Here is a 15,638-nt window from a genome sequence, read left to right on the forward strand (position 1 = left end):
GATTACACTGTGAACTATTATTTCAAAAGAGCCTGCATGCGCTTCTTTTCTCAACATTTAAAGCAATAAGAAAAAAACTTTAACATACTAAGGAAAATATGACAAAAACATCAAATGAACATGCATGTTTAAAATGCTGATATTAGTTAATAGTAAACAGTCACAAAAACAATTCATATTTCATTGTATTTTACTTGATGATTGAATTGAACAAGACGATCATTACCTTTCATATCCAGTTAGCTGGGAGAAATCACGATAAGTTGTTCATTTACGCTTAAGGTGAAGTTATAAACAAGAATATAACACAGACAAGTATTAATATTTTAATGAGTCTTATGAAGACCAAATCAGGTGCACATTATTAACAGGAGCACAATTAAAAGTCAACTGAGCCCTGATTGATGTATTTTCTATTATACGATGCATGTACACGGTTTATAAAATACAAAGAAGTGAAAATGGTCATTTAATGACAACCAGTGGATGTATGCAGGTCTTCTTTCCTTTCACAAGTTCGCTTTCATACTGGAGGCCAATTTTTGGCGACATCCTGATGCATGGCCTCAGGTAGCCACAGGCAGTATGCAGAAAGCAAGACTGTGGGGAGAGAACAAGGTCAGGGCGAAATGATGTTGAATAGAAAAATCTGACAATCAAGTCTTGGCAGCTATATAAAGTCCGTACATTTACTGTCAGTCTTCCACAGGGAGAGGAGGGCGTCCCTACAGTCGACTCTCTGGGACACCAGAGCTCCCAGGACAGCTTCCGTCCTAGGCTGCAGCCTACAGCGCAAAGAGGGCAGTCAGTCGTTTTTTTGTTGTTTTGAACATGAGGACATTGTGTGTGTGTCATAAAAAACATAATGCATTACTTGGCCCATGATTTCATCATAATGGAGGGGTTTGACAGCAGATGGCTCCTGTGGGCCTTCAGTTTAGGACACACCTGCACAGCACACATATAAGAAAAGTCAGACCACTATTAAGGATTTATACACCTCACGTGAAATCACTGATGTAAACTGCTAGAATCTTAACAGCTAAAAACAGGAAAAGCAAAAGGGAAAAATTCAAGATGACTTAGATAAATATATAAAGACAACACCACGAGAGGGAGATTGAAGCATCTGATGTTCGATTTTCCAGGTTCAATGTAAGTACAGCCACATTTTAATCCTAAACATTTTATTCTTCACACTTTTGCACCACCATGTTACACTCAACTACATCACTCAACTTGATGTCATAATAGTTGCCTATATTGGGTTCATATTTGCATCCTGTATTCTTTTTTTCTATTATGCTTTGCATCCAACAGAGCAGCGTACCTCATTTGGTTGCCCTGTACAGTCAAGTGTGTTGCAATGAAAATAAATGCCACTCTATTGAATATAAATTACTGCAGAATATGCAATCTGGATCATATCTGTATAAAACTGATGTTGTACATTGTGACCCTGCATTGTACATTTTTTCCCACATTAAACAACAAAAAGATGTGATTTTTTTTTAAGTATGTCCATAAGCCGATTTTATATATTTATCATAAACAAAAGCTTTGTTTTTTTTCCTGAATATGTGATTTTATTTTTTCTTTAAGTACACTGTGTGGACTGTCATAAGTGAATAGGAATAATGAAGAAAATATCCAGGTTGTAGACAAACTGGACAAAACCATTACAAGTTTGCCGTGTACCAATTTATATTATATCTTATATGATGAATGAGCTATTGGTCATATTATAAATATATTGATACCAGTGTAAATCAAGTCTGTAGTACCTGTCCCTCTAGAATAAACTGGGCAAACAGTTTGTATCTCTCCAGACCGTCGGGATACTCCATTTCCACTGCAGGAAGCTGCCAGGCCACTCGGACTGCAAAACACCAAGTGGACGAGTCGTGTCAAGAGAGGACGAAAGACCGCAGAGGATAAAAGGCCACATCGGTCGCAGCTTACAGAAGGTACTTGAGCGGTGACATCTGATGCTACCCGTAGAGGAACAAAACCACGGCGCCGGTGACTCCAGAGGAGGGTCGAGATGGCAGTACTGAGGCAGGAGCCGAGGGACCCACTCGGCTTCGACGGCAGACACGCCTGACGGGAACACAACGCTGAAATCATCAATTTTATTGGACCTTAACACATTTTCCCACATTTGAGAGATTTCTTTTATGGTCCGATCACAGGACAGGACTTAGAAAGACATACAAATTCGGGTTCAACCAGGGAACTCCTGCATACAGTACAACATACAAAAGGTAGATATGCTCACTGACCTCTCATGTACATCTTGGTGGTTTCCATTATCTCCTGGTAGACGACAAACTCGGGCAGCGTTTTGAACAACGGTGATGTCGGGTGAATGAACACCGGGTCGTCCATGAGTGGTGTCTGTGGAGAAGAAAACGGTAAGAAATGGCAGTCGTGTTTCGGCTATGGTTATCTACGGCTCACCATGTAAGCGTTCTTCCATTTCGGATCCAACAATTCCTCCGCCTGTACTCTCCTCGCCAGATGGTCTCCGAGGCCCGCAAGAGTGATCTGTCGCAAGCAGACCACCTGGTGCTCCGTAGGGGGAGACATCTTGGGGTCGACGAACACGCCCATCTGCGGGCACACCGTGTTCACTGTGAAGAAATATCGTATATCATGCGGTTGTCACACTTCACATGGTTTTATGCACCGACCAGACCACCATGTCAAGAAATTAGAATATGACATGGGGGAGAAAAAAATAAATAAATAAATAAAAATCAAAATTATTTTTTTTATAGAACATAGGTAGGAATTGGCCCTTTGAAAACTTTTTACAGTATTTAATGAATCTGTATCTTGTGAGTTTTTGAACTGAATACTAAAATACGTATAATGATATCCAACAGAGAGCTGCATCAAGTTTTCTGTCCATACAAAGATAAAGTTCAGTTTTGATTGACACTGTCAGAGAGGTATTCATTTAACAATATGCTTATTTTTGTGTTTGTAGTCACAGTGGTGTAGAATTGTATGGAATCATGATGATAGCTGTTCCTTCATATTTTGGTGATGATGCACCTGTTAAGTACCTGCATTGGTGAGTTGACTCCTGAGTCGGCGGATCTCCACCATTGCTTTGTACCTCAGGCCGTTCTCCTCGCAAAATTTGGGGGTACAGCCGGCGAATTCACACGCGCCGACAGCACCTGAAGTCGCACACGTGTGGTATGTTTCAGGCAGGTTCTTGCCAAGGATGCCGCCTGAGCCAAAACTAACTTACCCAGCATGACCATGACGTCCCCCAGCAAGAGTGACGGCCCTTGCCCCGCCCACAGCCTCCTCATTTGGGCCATCCGAGCGCGACGCTGGGAGAGCTTGGAGGTCTCGTCTTCGCTACCTGCAGGTCTGAATATTAAAAATCGGAACGAGAAATGAGAAGCTGGTACAGTTAGCGCAGTGGTCCCCAAACTGGCGCCTGGGGACCCCTGGGGGATCTGTGAGCCGTAGCTTGGGAGTAGGTAGTCACGATCAAATCTTTTTAGAAGCGATTATCCTATTGCTATTTCGTTGAGTACTCGAGTAATCACGCCCCGTCCACCCCCCAACAAAAGATTTTTTCCTTCTAACATCTGTCCTACCCTACTTTCCTTAAACTGCATTTGTTGGTACTGAGTGTACAGTGCAAACTGTACAGAATTTGAGACAACAAAATCAGCCTTTGCTAAATGGTTAGCATTTGCGATTAGCATTAGTGCGCTAGTGATGACCATTTTAGGTAAAAAAATAAAAAATAAAAAATAACATTTACATCTAATGGCGTCTTAAAAATCACTGTCAGATGCTTCTCTGTCATTTTTGGCACAGTTTATTAGTGGCCCAGCACTGCGTTCGTCTACAATAAACATCTGTGAGAAACATTGGTTGGTTCCAGCGGCACAAACATGTTTCCTGGCGAAACTTTTTTTTTTTTTTTTTTGGTCACGTCGGAGCTTCGAGGCAGAAATTCTGCGTTGACCCATTTTTTAAGTCAACTTAGCAAAGTTATTACATTTTTTCCCCCAGTCCTAGTAGGCAAAACAATTTGCAATAAAATTATATATCACTGAAAAAAATGCTTATGGGGACCAAAAGCAAGCATCATAAACCAATTACTCCTCCCTGCCTTAGCTTTGGGGCTAGTTAAAAGCTCTGGTATGCGAGCACGTATCTCTGACACGATTATAATATATTGTCACATAAATCTGACAACCCTGCATGAATAAAGTTTTCTTTTAAGAACAGAAGGCATATTACAGGAATAAAGTCGTATTTTTCTCAAGAACAAAACATTTGTTCAAGAGCAGTCATTTTTAGGGGATAAATGCATCTTCCAGAATAAAAGGTGTCATATTAAGAGAATAACGATGTATATTTTAAATTTACTTGTTAAAATTCCGAATTTTTTCCCCCCGTGTTAAAATAAGATTTTATTCCCTTGTTAAACAAGTTCATCCTGATAAGATTAGGCTTCATCCTGACAAAATGCATCTTTGTTCTTGTGAAGATGACAACAGTTTGTTCTTTCAAAAATATAACTTGGTTCTCATAAAAAAACATGACTTTGTTACTGCAACATGACGACATTTTTTTCTTAAAAATAGGCCACTATTTAATTTTGGGGTAGGTATGGCATTCGGATTATGAATGGGTCCATGTACAAATTTCTTCCCAGTAAAGGGTGCCCGCAACAAAAACTTTGAGAACCCCTGACTTATTGACCTGATCAGTTTGTGCTCCTCACCTATTGAGGTCCTCAAAAATCTCCCGGACAGTCATGGCAGCGACTACGGCGATGACGTAGGGCAAGCACTCCTGCTGCTGGCCCAGTGCCAGCATCTTGGCGTAGCGCGGTGCTACGGGGAAGGAGGCCATGGCTCGACCCAGCGAGGTGATGGGGCAGCTTAGTCTTGCTCGCTCAATCTCTTTTACGCTGGAAGAACAAAGTGACACTTTAAAAACGGCAGATCCGATGGCAGAATTTAAGATAACGGCCATGACATTCCAAAAAAAAAAAAAAAAAACAGATATACACCTACTGGCAACTTTAGTACAATCACATATCTACTGAGATCGTATACAAGAGCTGTACCAAAAATTCTTTCTTCACAAAATGACCTTGTAACACTCAGAGCAGAGACCTCCATCTGGGCCAAATTGTTAACAAAAGGCAGCTTTTTTATGAAGTTTTCTCATTGGTTCACATTATCAGACTGTGCAGGTGTATCTAATGTTGTGGCTGATGAGTGTATGGCCTTATGAAAGTGTAATATACAGTGCACCCCCCTTTATTGCGGCGGATATGATCCAGACTCAACTCCAATAGGTGAAAATATTGAGACCTTTTTTCTTATACTTTTACCCTTCCCACATGCTTTAAACACATTTAAATGTAAGAAAACCCGCTTTTTAAACACATTTGAACTCGCGTATTGTAGTGTCTGTGTGTTAAGATAGAAATGGCTTTAAAAAAAAAAATCTGCAATATTGCGAGGGTGCGAACGATGAACCGCAATATAGCGGGGGAACGCTATACTGTATTGGCAAATGGAAGCAGAGCTAATACAATTACCTTCCATTGCGAAGTGGCTCTTTGAGAGCTCCTAGAGAGACCAACAACTGTTCTGCTGCCACAAGAGCCTCGGTAGAAGGAGGAGTCGGGAAGGGAAAATTGACCACCTGCAAGCAGTACAAATGTGAGTATTTATATGTTGATTTTGCAAATAAAACTTAGCAAATGAGCTGTGAGAGACCTTCTCTATGTTGAGGTCCTTCATCTGCAGGACCAGGTCGTCCACAGGCCTGCGAGTGATTTCTGCTTCCGAGAACAGACTGAAGTCACCAAATACTGCAGACGAATACAACCTGCAGGAGAAGAAGAATCTTTTTGAAGAATTGTTCATCATCTGCCAAACAGCTCTGTGTTGTGAAGTGAGTTGAGTTTGCTACCATCATCGAGCGCTCATATCCCGAAAAACTCGTAAGTTGGCTAACTCATTAAGTCAAAGTAACACTGTATTTTACATGACAATAATCTTATGGTACTCCATCGAACAAAAACAATACGCGGATACAAGGTTTAATTATGTCTCTTCGACATGTTGTCCTCACACAAACACACTCCTAAATATCGAAACAAATCTGACCTGTAACAGTGTCCCGGTTCCGTTCGGCCCGCTCTACCCGCCCTCTGATTGGCTGATGCTTGCGAGGTCCACGTGACCTTGAAGGAGGACACCCCAGTCACGCGGTCGAAGAAGCGCTTCTTCACGCGGCCGCAGTCCACCACGTATTTGATGCCGGGGATGGTCAACGAGGTCTCAGCCACGTTGGTGGCAACCACACACAGACGAGTGCCGGGAGGAGGGGGCCTGAACACCTACACACACACACATTGAGGTTACGTTACAAGAGTCAAGATCCACTGGAGTTGATTTGCTCTCGTGGATGAGGATCAGTCTGTTCACCTTGGCCTGTTGCTCAGGAGCCAGCAAAGAGTAGAGCGGGAGGACGTACATGGGGATGGACGGGTCGGCCTTCTCCTCTACAGGGACAAACCACAACCGAAGTCATCATTTGATATATTTCACATCCCTCAAGTTGCAAAATGAGCAGCGAGGCTTGCCCGTGTCGCCAGGATCGTCTCCGATGTCCAAGTCGGAGCCTTCGTCCTCGTTCTCAGCTATCCCCGCCTCCCTGTCCTCGTCTCCTTCGTCCACGGGCAGGGCAGAGTAGTTGTCCAGGTCGATACGAGGCAGGGACTGCAAGCGGCGACAGCGTAATGCTTCATAATGTAATCATCTATCAATGTGGTTAAATGACAGACAACACAACAGTGCAACATACAACTCTCTTCTTTTGTTTGGTCTTCTTGAATCTCTTCATTCCTTCTGAGGTGTCAGCTTCCTCCTCCTCATCCCCTGGACAGAAAATGCTCTCGTAATTCAGTCAGATATATTTATTTTGTATTTGTTTTAGACTGTGCTACACTCACCAGTGGTTGTGATGCCCTTCCTGAAGGGGAAAGCTTTTCGCAGTCGTCTGCAGAGGCTGTGAACCTCTGCCTGGCCGGTTAGAAACACTAGGATGCCGCCTGACGCATGGGAGACAGGAAAATGAGTCCACAACTAGAAGCACCATCAATAGGTGGCAGTTTCAATTTAAAAGGTTAGTCTAAGTAGATTTTCGGCAAACTTTCTGTTATGTTTGTTTCTTTGGTACACCAAAAAGATGCATGGGTCAATCCAAATTTGGGTCCATTGGAAAATCCTCCCCCCCCAAAAAAAATCAATGAGTTTTCTACAACTTACCCTTAAATTTAATACATTTGAATGTATTTTTTTTAACTATAACGTGTAAATCTAACCCACAACCTTATAGTAGAAGTTGAAATAAGACAACTGAATGCAGACTGAGCCTGACCACGAATAATTGACGCTCCAATAAAAGTGATTACAATTACGTATACTGACAGTTTGAACTATAATATACCGCAAGCTGTGATCCCATAACACTTTAATAGCATTTCAAATGCTTACAAACATCTTCAAACATTGCCGTACGATTAAAAATAGAGTGCAGTTGACAGCTTATAGCTAAGCACAGAAATACACAATGTACACTACTTGTATGTACACAACAACAACTCTGATGATGATGATCAATAATTACTGTAGCACTACAGCCCAGTGTAAAACAATGAAGATTTGACAGCACAGCAAAGGAAAGGAGTTACATCGATTGTGCCAACACCCCTGGGGCAGCCCGTGCTGGTGGGAAACGGAAATCGTGTACAGATTTTACAGCGAAATATAAACGAATAAAAAAAAATCCGTGAATAGATGAATTCATAAATGCCGTACTTCTGTATTTCTATTCTTTCTACCATGCAGTCATAGTAGAAGAAAAAAAAAATCTAGGAAATGTTAAGATTGTGCACCTGAAGGCAGCATGCGGTGGATCTTGCAGGTCTTGTGAAACACCTCTCCCGTGTAATCGTCCAGCGGGGTGCGTTTGTTGAAATGTATGGTGACGGGAAACTGGCGAGCGTCCACCTTAATGATGGGCGGAGGCGCCTTGAACAGCTTCTGGTTGTCGGTGAAATCCTCCACACGCAGAGTAGCCGACATGACCAACAGCTTCATGGGCAAACCTTTCTGCACATGCACAAAACCGTTGGTTAAGGTTAACAAGACATAGATTTAAAAGCTAACACACACACTGTATGTCACCTTGTTTCTGAGGGGAACTACACGAGAGAGCAATCCAATGAGAATGTCCGTGTACACACTTCGCTCGTGGGCCTCGTCTATGATGATCACGCTGTAACGTCGCAGCAGGAAGTCCTGACATGAAATGGGTCCAGCGTGAAAAAATAACATCATAGTCAGAGTATTAAAAATCTAATTCAAGTACATTTCAAGTAATTGAATTTTCAAACTTCACTAGCATATAGGAACTGCGTGTATACTGTATACAGTACTGTGCTTGTAATAGCTTGCAATGAAATGTACCTTCAGAACATTCGAAAAGTTAATTTTACATGAAATTGAGGCAAAAACAAATGTAAGTGTACAATGTGAAAACTTTTAAAACCTAAAGGCGAAGGCAATATAATTGTCATATCATTGTTGGATTTGCAATGTTGTCCTAATGACTGCTTACACATTATCACTTTCACTATCTACCACATTTAAGCACTTTTCAAACTTTAAAAACGATGGATGTACTGTACATTAAAAAAAAAAAAAAATCAAACATTTTATTAAATAAAATAAATTAATACAGTGTTCCTCACTATATGGTGGTACACCTGTTGCGTTTTTTTTTTTCATATTTAAAGTGCACATAATTCACCATATCATGAGATTTTGAGTGCACGCGGTAATGTTTTTTGTGGTAAAAATAAACCCTTCCTAGCCTAAAATATTACAACTATAAACAAAAAAGAAAAACAAATTCATAAAAAAAAATAGTACAAGGAATAGAAAGTACGTAGTGTACAGTACTACTGTGCATTACTGTATGTTTAAGAGTTTAAAAGGTGTTTAAAAGTATAGAAAGTGTTAGTATTGTAGAGGTTAATATGAGCATGGGGAAGATTGATAAGAGCCCGGGGAGGTTCATACAGCTTTCAAATATGTATAAATAATCACAAATATGTGGTCATTACTTTGCGGAGTTCACCTATTGTGGGGGTGGTTTGGAACCTAACCCTGGCGACAAACGAGGCATTACTGTAATTGTAAACTGGAACTACAGTAGATTAGTTTTACAAATGTGTGAAGAAACACTGGATGATAAAATTAAAATGTGCATTAAAGCAAACAACTGATGGCAAAATTTGTCAAGACAATAGAAGTTATCATATTGTAATAAACTAAGTGAACCACAGATAATAAATGAATACAGTAGAATTAAAAAAAAAAAGCAATAATAATCTTCTTATCAGCAGAGCTTCTACCTTCTGGATCTCCTTCAGAAGAACACCGTCCGTCATGAACTTGATCTTGGTCTCATCCGTCACGTTGCCCTCGTATCGGATCTGATAGGACACCACGCTGAACACACATGACGACAAACATCACTCAATCGGGGGCATCATTTTAAAGCGTCTGAAGTCTGTGAGTGTGTTACCGTGTGGACAGATTCATCTCTTTGGCGACTCTCTGTGACATGCTGACAGCTGCTACTCTTCTTGGCTCAGTGATGCCGATGATGCCAGTGTCACTGGAGGAAACGACGCAACATCAGCGCCCCCAAAATTCTAATGTTTGAATTGGGATTGCAATCATCTCTAAAGCTGCATTTACACAACATGCACAGAGGACCAACCAACCTCGCGTAGCCGGCTTCGTAGAGAAACTGAGGCACTTGTGTTGTTTTGCCACTTCCCGTCTCGCCACAGAGGATGACGCAGGGGTTCTCTCTCACGGCCTCCATGATGATCTGCTCCTCCGCCAACACCGGCAACTTCAAACGAGCCTCCTGAAGCCACGGACGCAAGATTGGTTGTTGATTTGACCGTATAGGAATAATATACTCATCTAACCTCAACTGCCGTTATTCTGAGCTTGTTTCTTTGATAGTTAGAAGGCGACATTGAAATGTTCAAATGGTAGTTGATGTTTGTGGCTTTTCATAATACTATTTAACTTTTAAGTACAATACATTTGCATTACATCTTTTCAACCTGTTTGCTTTCAAACCTTTATTTAGGTTTTTTATTTTATTTTACTTTTATGAGCGTTACATTTGGATTGAATATTCAAATCGCAAATTCACACCGATGGACCATTTACACGAGTCTTCAAAGAATGTAGGAGGAAGCTGGAGAACCCACGGAAGCAGTGGGACAACATACAAGATGCCAAATAGGAAGGCTTAAGCTGAAATTGAAACCCAGAACCTTTGAACTTTGCAGCAGGCGTGCTAACCACTACACAGCCTCATGGCATAGTGACTCAGAAACATTTAATGCGTTATCTTTGGCCCATGCACCAGCCCTCTCTAAAATTTTGTAGAACTCAGTTTTGTTTAGTTTTTTTTGCAAAATCATTGTAATTCAAGTAATTATGTGTGTGGTAATGTCTGCACTAGCATTTTGGACATTGACAGTTGCTTTCAACTGGGGCTGCAGCTATCGAATATTGTATCCTACCGATTATTCCATCAGTTAATCGGATAAAAACTGATTTTGCATTATTGAACCACAATCTTATGTCAAAATTATTGCAATGAAAATTAAAACAAGGGCAGCGGTGACCTAAAACCTTTGCAAGAAAAAGTGGTTTGGTGTTTCATAGACACACCTGTATTTGTGGTGATCTGTCAACCGGGATGAAGACGGCCGGCTGTGACATCATTTTCAAGTGATTGGACATCATCATCTTCTCAGCCTGTTCTTCTTTCTGCATCTGCTGCTGTTCTTTGTTCACCTCCTCTTTTACCTCCTCACAAGGAGAACTTGTTTCCTTACACTCACTTGTCACCATGGTTTTGTTCGCGTCGTTATGTTCTTCCTCCTCGTCATCACTATCAACATCATCATCACTAGATGAGACATTACTAATATCTTCTACTTCCTGCTCCTCCTCTTCCACTTTCCATTTTCTTTTCCTGTTGGCCCCGCTGACACTGCTGATCTTTGGTCCAGAAGCTCCACCTATCACTTCGTCCGGTAACCTGAAAAATGGAGACGACTTAGTCATCTGACACTTAAACAAAGACCACTGGTTACTGTTGTCTCAATTCGATCACGTGCTCGGAAATCGGGGCAGATCATGTAACTGAAAAATATCAACAACAACAAAAACAAAGAGGCACAGATTGATATATGAAAACATTTTGCTTATGCGTGAGTCAGGGCAAGAAAAAAGGGACTACAAAGACAGTCTGCTAAGCCTGATATAATATACAGTGTGGCCAAACAGCTTGCTGAACTGTATCGTCAAAGAGTTAAAAGAGCGACAAATTAGCAAATGTGATTTGAATAATTTACCTTCATATAGCAGTCTAATGAGTTGGTATTAATTTGTGACAAGCAAACTTGTGCCCCACAGGCTACATTTGATGATATAATTAATCAATAGTGTTGTTTGTAGATCAGAAGAGTCGGGCACTGAGCAACCATCTACGCAGCTGCATTGAGTCATACTTTTAAATAAGACACAAGCTCCAAAATAACAATCTAAATGTATTATTTACTAAGGAAGAAATCGAATGTCCTTAACGAGATATCGGACCGGACTCTGAATTGGCCGATCGAGACATCCCAGCTACCACTAGTACTTCCCCCCTCCTTGTTTCTTCATCTGAACTTACTGTTTTGTGTAGTAAAGCTTCTCCCCCGTGCCTAGTTTGGATGTGGTGTAAAGGAGCTTTAGTTCAGACTCTGGAACCTGCACTTCAGCCAGTTGTGTCAGGATGTCAGCTCTCTGCACACAACATAATACAATAACGTTAATATAATTCACAAGCGTGAAAAGTAAGAGAGGAAGACATTTGGGCATACAAGTGTTGCAGTTGACCTTCTCACCTGAGCTTTCTTCTGCTTCCTTTCCAGAACTTTTTGCAGCTCTTTCCTCCGCTTCTTGGTGAGAGGCTTCTTATTGGAAACAGGAGGCACTAAAGACGACTTCTTTTTGCCTTTGCAGGCCGGCAGCACCAAGGCGTTGCTCTCGTCCACACCCTTCAGTCTTGTCACATCTACAGGAAGAAAACGCACAAGAAATTGCTGAAAAATTAAATCCAACCATAGCGCATTGGTAAATTGAACTTGGTCTTTTTCAGTCACCTTGCAGTTCTAATACAATTTCAGTCTTTTCTGCGTGTGCTGGTTGTTGAGGTTCGCTCTGCTGTCTCCCTTTCCAGTTGTGCTTTTTTCTCAGTTTGCCCATCTCTACCAGAGGAAGGGTAAACCAATACATGCTTGCATTAATAGGCCGAACAGTGTTGAACCGCGTTACGTGGAATAAATGCTATTCGAATATCCAACTGCGTCCCATAATAAAATGTACAAACCGTTTATTTCCACTGAGAGAATTATGTCACAGAGCTAGAAACACTTTTTTTTCCTAGCTTTGCTTTAAGCTCACGTGTAAACATGTGTTAGTCCGTTCATCAAATGTGTCTGTAAGGAAAGCACTCACCATAGAAAGGTTCTGCTACAAAGCTGAACAAAACCAGAGTATAAGACACAAGAAACTGCAAAAAAAGAGAAATTGATCGTTTATTTTCACTGAGAAAATAATGTCATTGATCGATTAACTCCTTATACAATAACTTCGCGGAACCTCACATGTAAACATGGGTGAGTCCGCCCGTCAAATTTGTCCGGAATAAAAACATGTACCCCAGAGAAGTTCCGCTTCTAAACAAAACGAAAGAGAACAAAATACGAGAAACTGCGTGAAAAATCGGAAGAATTTGGTGTTTTCCCCTCTCTTATCCGAAAAACAACACTAATTAAATTACCAAATTTCATGCTTTTCATTGCGTTGTAAAAAAAAATAAAAAATAATTGAGGAAAAGATTAGGTTTATTTAATACTTCTTTATTAACAATACAATAAAAAGTCACACAACAATTCCCAATATTTGACACATGAAGTAGTACTGTATTTATTTTTTACTAACTCTATTTTGCAGTTAACAGAAAGAGACAGACACGACATTATTCTTCATCTCTTATCTACTGTATGTATTCCTTTTATGTAGTGTCCTCTTGTGTTCAGAATGAGATATCCATCCATCCATCTTCTGTACCGCTTATCCTCACTAGGGTCACGGGCATGCTGGAGCCTATCCCAGCTATCTTTGGGCGAGAGGCGGGGTACACCCTGAACTTTTTTTTTTTTTTTTGCCTTCCAAAGCAAGTACTATGAAATCCGATAATTAACAATATACCAACAAAAACACTTCGACAACAACTAAAGCGAGTAACGTAAGAGTAAACCTAAAAGAGCAACAGTCAATAAAATATATTATGCTTGTATATACAGACATAGCAAGAAACACTTTTGCACGTGAAAGACATTTATTGACCATTTTTGTATTGAACACTGCATTTTCAGCTCCTCCGGTCATTTAAAGGCAAATCCACAAATTCGCTCTGAAGCTCCCCCGCTGTGAGGCTCTCCTCCTAGGTCCTCATGGCCTCCCTGGAGAGCCTCTCAAACCTCCTCAGGAACACGATGACGGCGGCCAGCAGCGCGACCTGCACCAGCACGAACACAAAGAGGATCACCTGCGAAGCCAAGGCCAGGTCACAGTACCAGTAGTGGCAGGAGTCCAGCACCTCTTCCTCGGTCAGATACTCCACCAGCCTCCCTCTGAGGTGGGGAGGGGAGCTGCAGTTGACGTGCGGTTGGCCCGAGGGACTTCCGGGCCGACGTCTCAGCCAGGCTCGCAGGTAGAGGACGCCGCAGTCACACGCCCACGGGTTGCCGTGCAAGGAGACCTGGCGGAGGGAGGGGAGTTTGTCCAGAAACCCGTTCGGGAGGGTTGTCAGCTGGTTGTTGTGGAGGTGCAGCTCGGCGGTGCCAGCTGGGAAGATGCTGGAGAGGTTCGAGGAGGTGAGAAACCTGCTGCTGCAGTTCACTTGGCTGCCATGACAGGCGCAGGGATGGGGGCACGCCGAGGAGCTTTGACCTCCTAAGATGAGCAGACACAGCAGATGGAGCGCCTTCATCTTCAACTGAAGAGAGAAACAAGCTCAGTGGTTATGTGTCTGTGCAGATTCGCAGTCAACCAGGTTATGACTGAACGGTGATGCAATGCAGTTTTTTTTTCTGTATCTCCAAATCAGGGGTGGGGAATCTCCGTCCTCTCAGGGGTCCTCCAAAGGCCTAACTAAATTTATGACAAATATGATGCAATCAGGGCAGCATGATGCACTAGTAGACGCAGGATTACCTTTGGTGTCATCATCCGGATCACTCAGTCATCATGAAAATGCAGCAGAAAAATGAAACTCAGGTCTTATTATTGCACTACAATGTTAAGTCTCTTAAAATGTTTTTCCTTCATTTTAAATTGTTTTATTTTTTATTGGATGTACGTGATTTTGGCATGTCCCACACACTGCATTGCTAACTACACTGTGTCTAATTAAGATGTTTTACATGGTTATATTGTCCACAACAAGTTTTTTGAAAATGAGCCATTTTGATTATCTATATTTGATTTTCATAACAATATTAAAATTTTGCATATCCCTGAAATTGCTGTCCACCCCGTCATTATCAGGTAAATACCCCTTTAACAAAACCTATGATATTACTACTAGCATTTTGCATTTCTTCAATTGAGGGAGAAAAAGTGGATATAGCTGCAGAATCAATATTTACACTTGTTTTGTTATTGTCATCATATTATGTGTGTAGTCAGATATTGTCAAGCTTAACATTTCCACTCAGTCATAGTGAAATATCAGAAATGTGTAATATATTTGTTAAACAGTGCACTGTTCAGCTTGCCAACTGAATCGTGTTGTAAAGGGAAGGCCCACCATGTGCTCATTAAATTTTAACATTAACCAAAAATGTCCACCCTGGCATCGTTCACCCTGTCAGCAAGCTGACATATTTTGCTGCTATTTGTGTTTGGGTGTCTATCTATTGGTAGCACAGTGGACTAATGTTTCATTCGTTTACCTCACAGTTCTGAGGTTGGGGGTTTGAATCTTGGCTCAGGCCATTCTGTGTGTAGCATGTTCCGAAGTGCTTGCGTGGGCTTTCTCCGGCTACTCCGGCATTCAAAAATCATGCATGTTTGGTCAAGTGAAGCCTCTAAATCAAGACTAAGTCCTTACAGTTTGTGTGAATGTGAGTGTGAATGCTATTATGCGCCCTACGTTTGGCTATATGACCCATGGGCTGTAGCACTAGATGCTGCAAACCACTCATTTGATTGTGTACAGAGCAGAGAAAAGCCACTTACGTTCAGAGTTGTATGTCGTTCTCAGTAGAGGAGTGTTGCTTTTGTCAGCTTCACAGTGAGTGTGATGCTGTCGGCTGGCCCTCACTGATAAAGACGTCGAACAGGATGTGCGCTGTGCTCTATCTCGCCTTATTTTCACCACTAATTCATCTCCAAATAGGCTCCTAGTTATTAATTTAT

The 15,638-nt window shown here is 41.5% G+C and overlaps 2 protein-coding genes and 1 long non-coding RNA gene across 9 annotated transcripts; 1 reads left to right on the top strand and 2 right to left on the bottom strand.

Annotated features, from left to right (window-relative positions):
- Window positions 1-313: 313 nt before the first annotated feature.
- Window positions 314-12,868, bottom strand: dhx37 (DEAH (Asp-Glu-Ala-His) box polypeptide 37). 3 transcript variants are annotated; one of them, XM_061767583.1, is made up of 28 exons: window positions 12,818-12,868; window positions 12,669-12,723; window positions 12,314-12,418; window positions 12,056-12,225; window positions 11,842-11,954; window positions 10,830-11,202; window positions 9,857-10,005; window positions 9,655-9,747; window positions 9,482-9,578; window positions 8,250-8,363; window positions 7,958-8,174; window positions 7,013-7,111; window positions 6,865-6,938; window positions 6,644-6,779; window positions 6,486-6,562; window positions 6,165-6,397; window positions 5,772-5,883; window positions 5,591-5,697; window positions 4,763-4,951; window positions 3,263-3,387; window positions 3,072-3,188; window positions 2,461-2,633; window positions 2,283-2,397; window positions 1,963-2,100; window positions 1,785-1,879; window positions 875-948; window positions 688-785; window positions 314-600 (listed from the first exon to the last, which is right to left on the bottom strand). In XM_061767583.1, exons 3-28 carry the CDS (start codon window positions 12,414-12,416, stop codon window positions 524-526), a joined length of 3,468 nt encoding a protein of 1,155 aa, XP_061623567.1. In that variant the 5' UTR covers window positions 12,417-12,418; window positions 12,669-12,723; window positions 12,818-12,868; the 3' UTR covers window positions 314-523. The 3 variants fall into 3 exon arrangements, with proteins under 3 accessions (XP_061623567.1, XP_061623568.1, XP_061623570.1); XM_061767584.1 differs by lacking the exons at window positions 12,669-12,723; window positions 12,818-12,868 and adding an exon at window positions 12,541-12,630; XM_061767586.1 differs by lacking the exons at window positions 314-600; window positions 688-785; window positions 875-948; window positions 1,785-1,879 and having other exon boundaries at window positions 2,461-2,613; window positions 12,669-12,824.
- Window positions 2,094-9,865, top strand: LOC133475150 (uncharacterized). Of its 4 annotated transcripts, none has more exons than XR_009787730.1 (7): window positions 2,094-2,414; window positions 3,219-3,385; window positions 5,605-5,714; window positions 5,802-5,998; window positions 6,997-7,185; window positions 9,473-9,641; window positions 9,725-9,865. It is a non-coding gene; the product is annotated as an uncharacterized LOC133475150 (long non-coding RNA). The 4 variants fall into 4 exon arrangements; XR_009787729.1 differs by having other exon boundaries at window positions 5,802-5,949; window positions 9,470-9,641; XR_009787727.1 differs by having other exon boundaries at window positions 5,802-5,949.
- A 171-nt stretch (window positions 12,869-13,039) lies between the features above and the next one.
- gp1bb (glycoprotein Ib platelet subunit beta) lies at window positions 13,040-15,594 on the bottom strand. Of its 2 annotated transcripts, XM_061767596.1 has the most exons (3): window positions 15,459-15,594; window positions 13,816-14,214; window positions 13,040-13,734 (listed from the first exon to the last, which is right to left on the bottom strand). In XM_061767596.1, the coding sequence occupies exons 2-3, from the start codon at window positions 14,206-14,208 to the stop codon at window positions 13,660-13,662; spliced, it is 468 nt and encodes a 155-aa protein (XP_061623580.1). In that variant the 5' UTR covers window positions 14,209-14,214; window positions 15,459-15,594; the 3' UTR covers window positions 13,040-13,659. The 2 variants fall into 2 exon arrangements, with proteins under 2 accessions (XP_061623580.1, XP_061623579.1); XM_061767595.1 differs by having other exon boundaries at window positions 13,040-14,214.
- Window positions 15,595-15,638: the final 44 nt, after the last annotated feature.

The sequence above is a fragment of the Phyllopteryx taeniolatus genome, chromosome 3 (assembly GCF_024500385.1).
Source record: "Phyllopteryx taeniolatus isolate TA_2022b chromosome 3, UOR_Ptae_1.2, whole genome shotgun sequence".
NCBI lineage: Eukaryota > Metazoa > Chordata > Actinopteri > Syngnathiformes > Syngnathidae > Phyllopteryx > Phyllopteryx taeniolatus.

What these genes read in the sequence shown, in the direction of transcription:
- gp1bb (XM_061767595.1), bottom strand. Translation starts at nt 14,208, where the DNA reads ATGAAGGCGCTCCATCTGCTGTGTCTGCTCATCTTAGGAGGTCAAAGC.
- dhx37 (XM_061767583.1), bottom strand. Translation starts at nt 12,416, where the DNA reads ATGGGCAAACTGAGAAAAAAGCACAACTGGAAAGGGAGACAGCAGAGC. An exon ending in AGGACCTCAACATAGAGAAG is followed by an intron (nt 5,698 to 5,771) that starts GTCTCTCACAGC and finishes TACTGCTTGCAG; the next exon opens with GTGGTCAATTTTCCCTTCCC. An exon ending in GTGGAAGACTGACAGTAAAT is followed by an intron (nt 601 to 687) that starts GTACGGACTTTA and finishes CTCTCCCCACAG; the next exon opens with TCTTGCTTTCTGCATACTGC.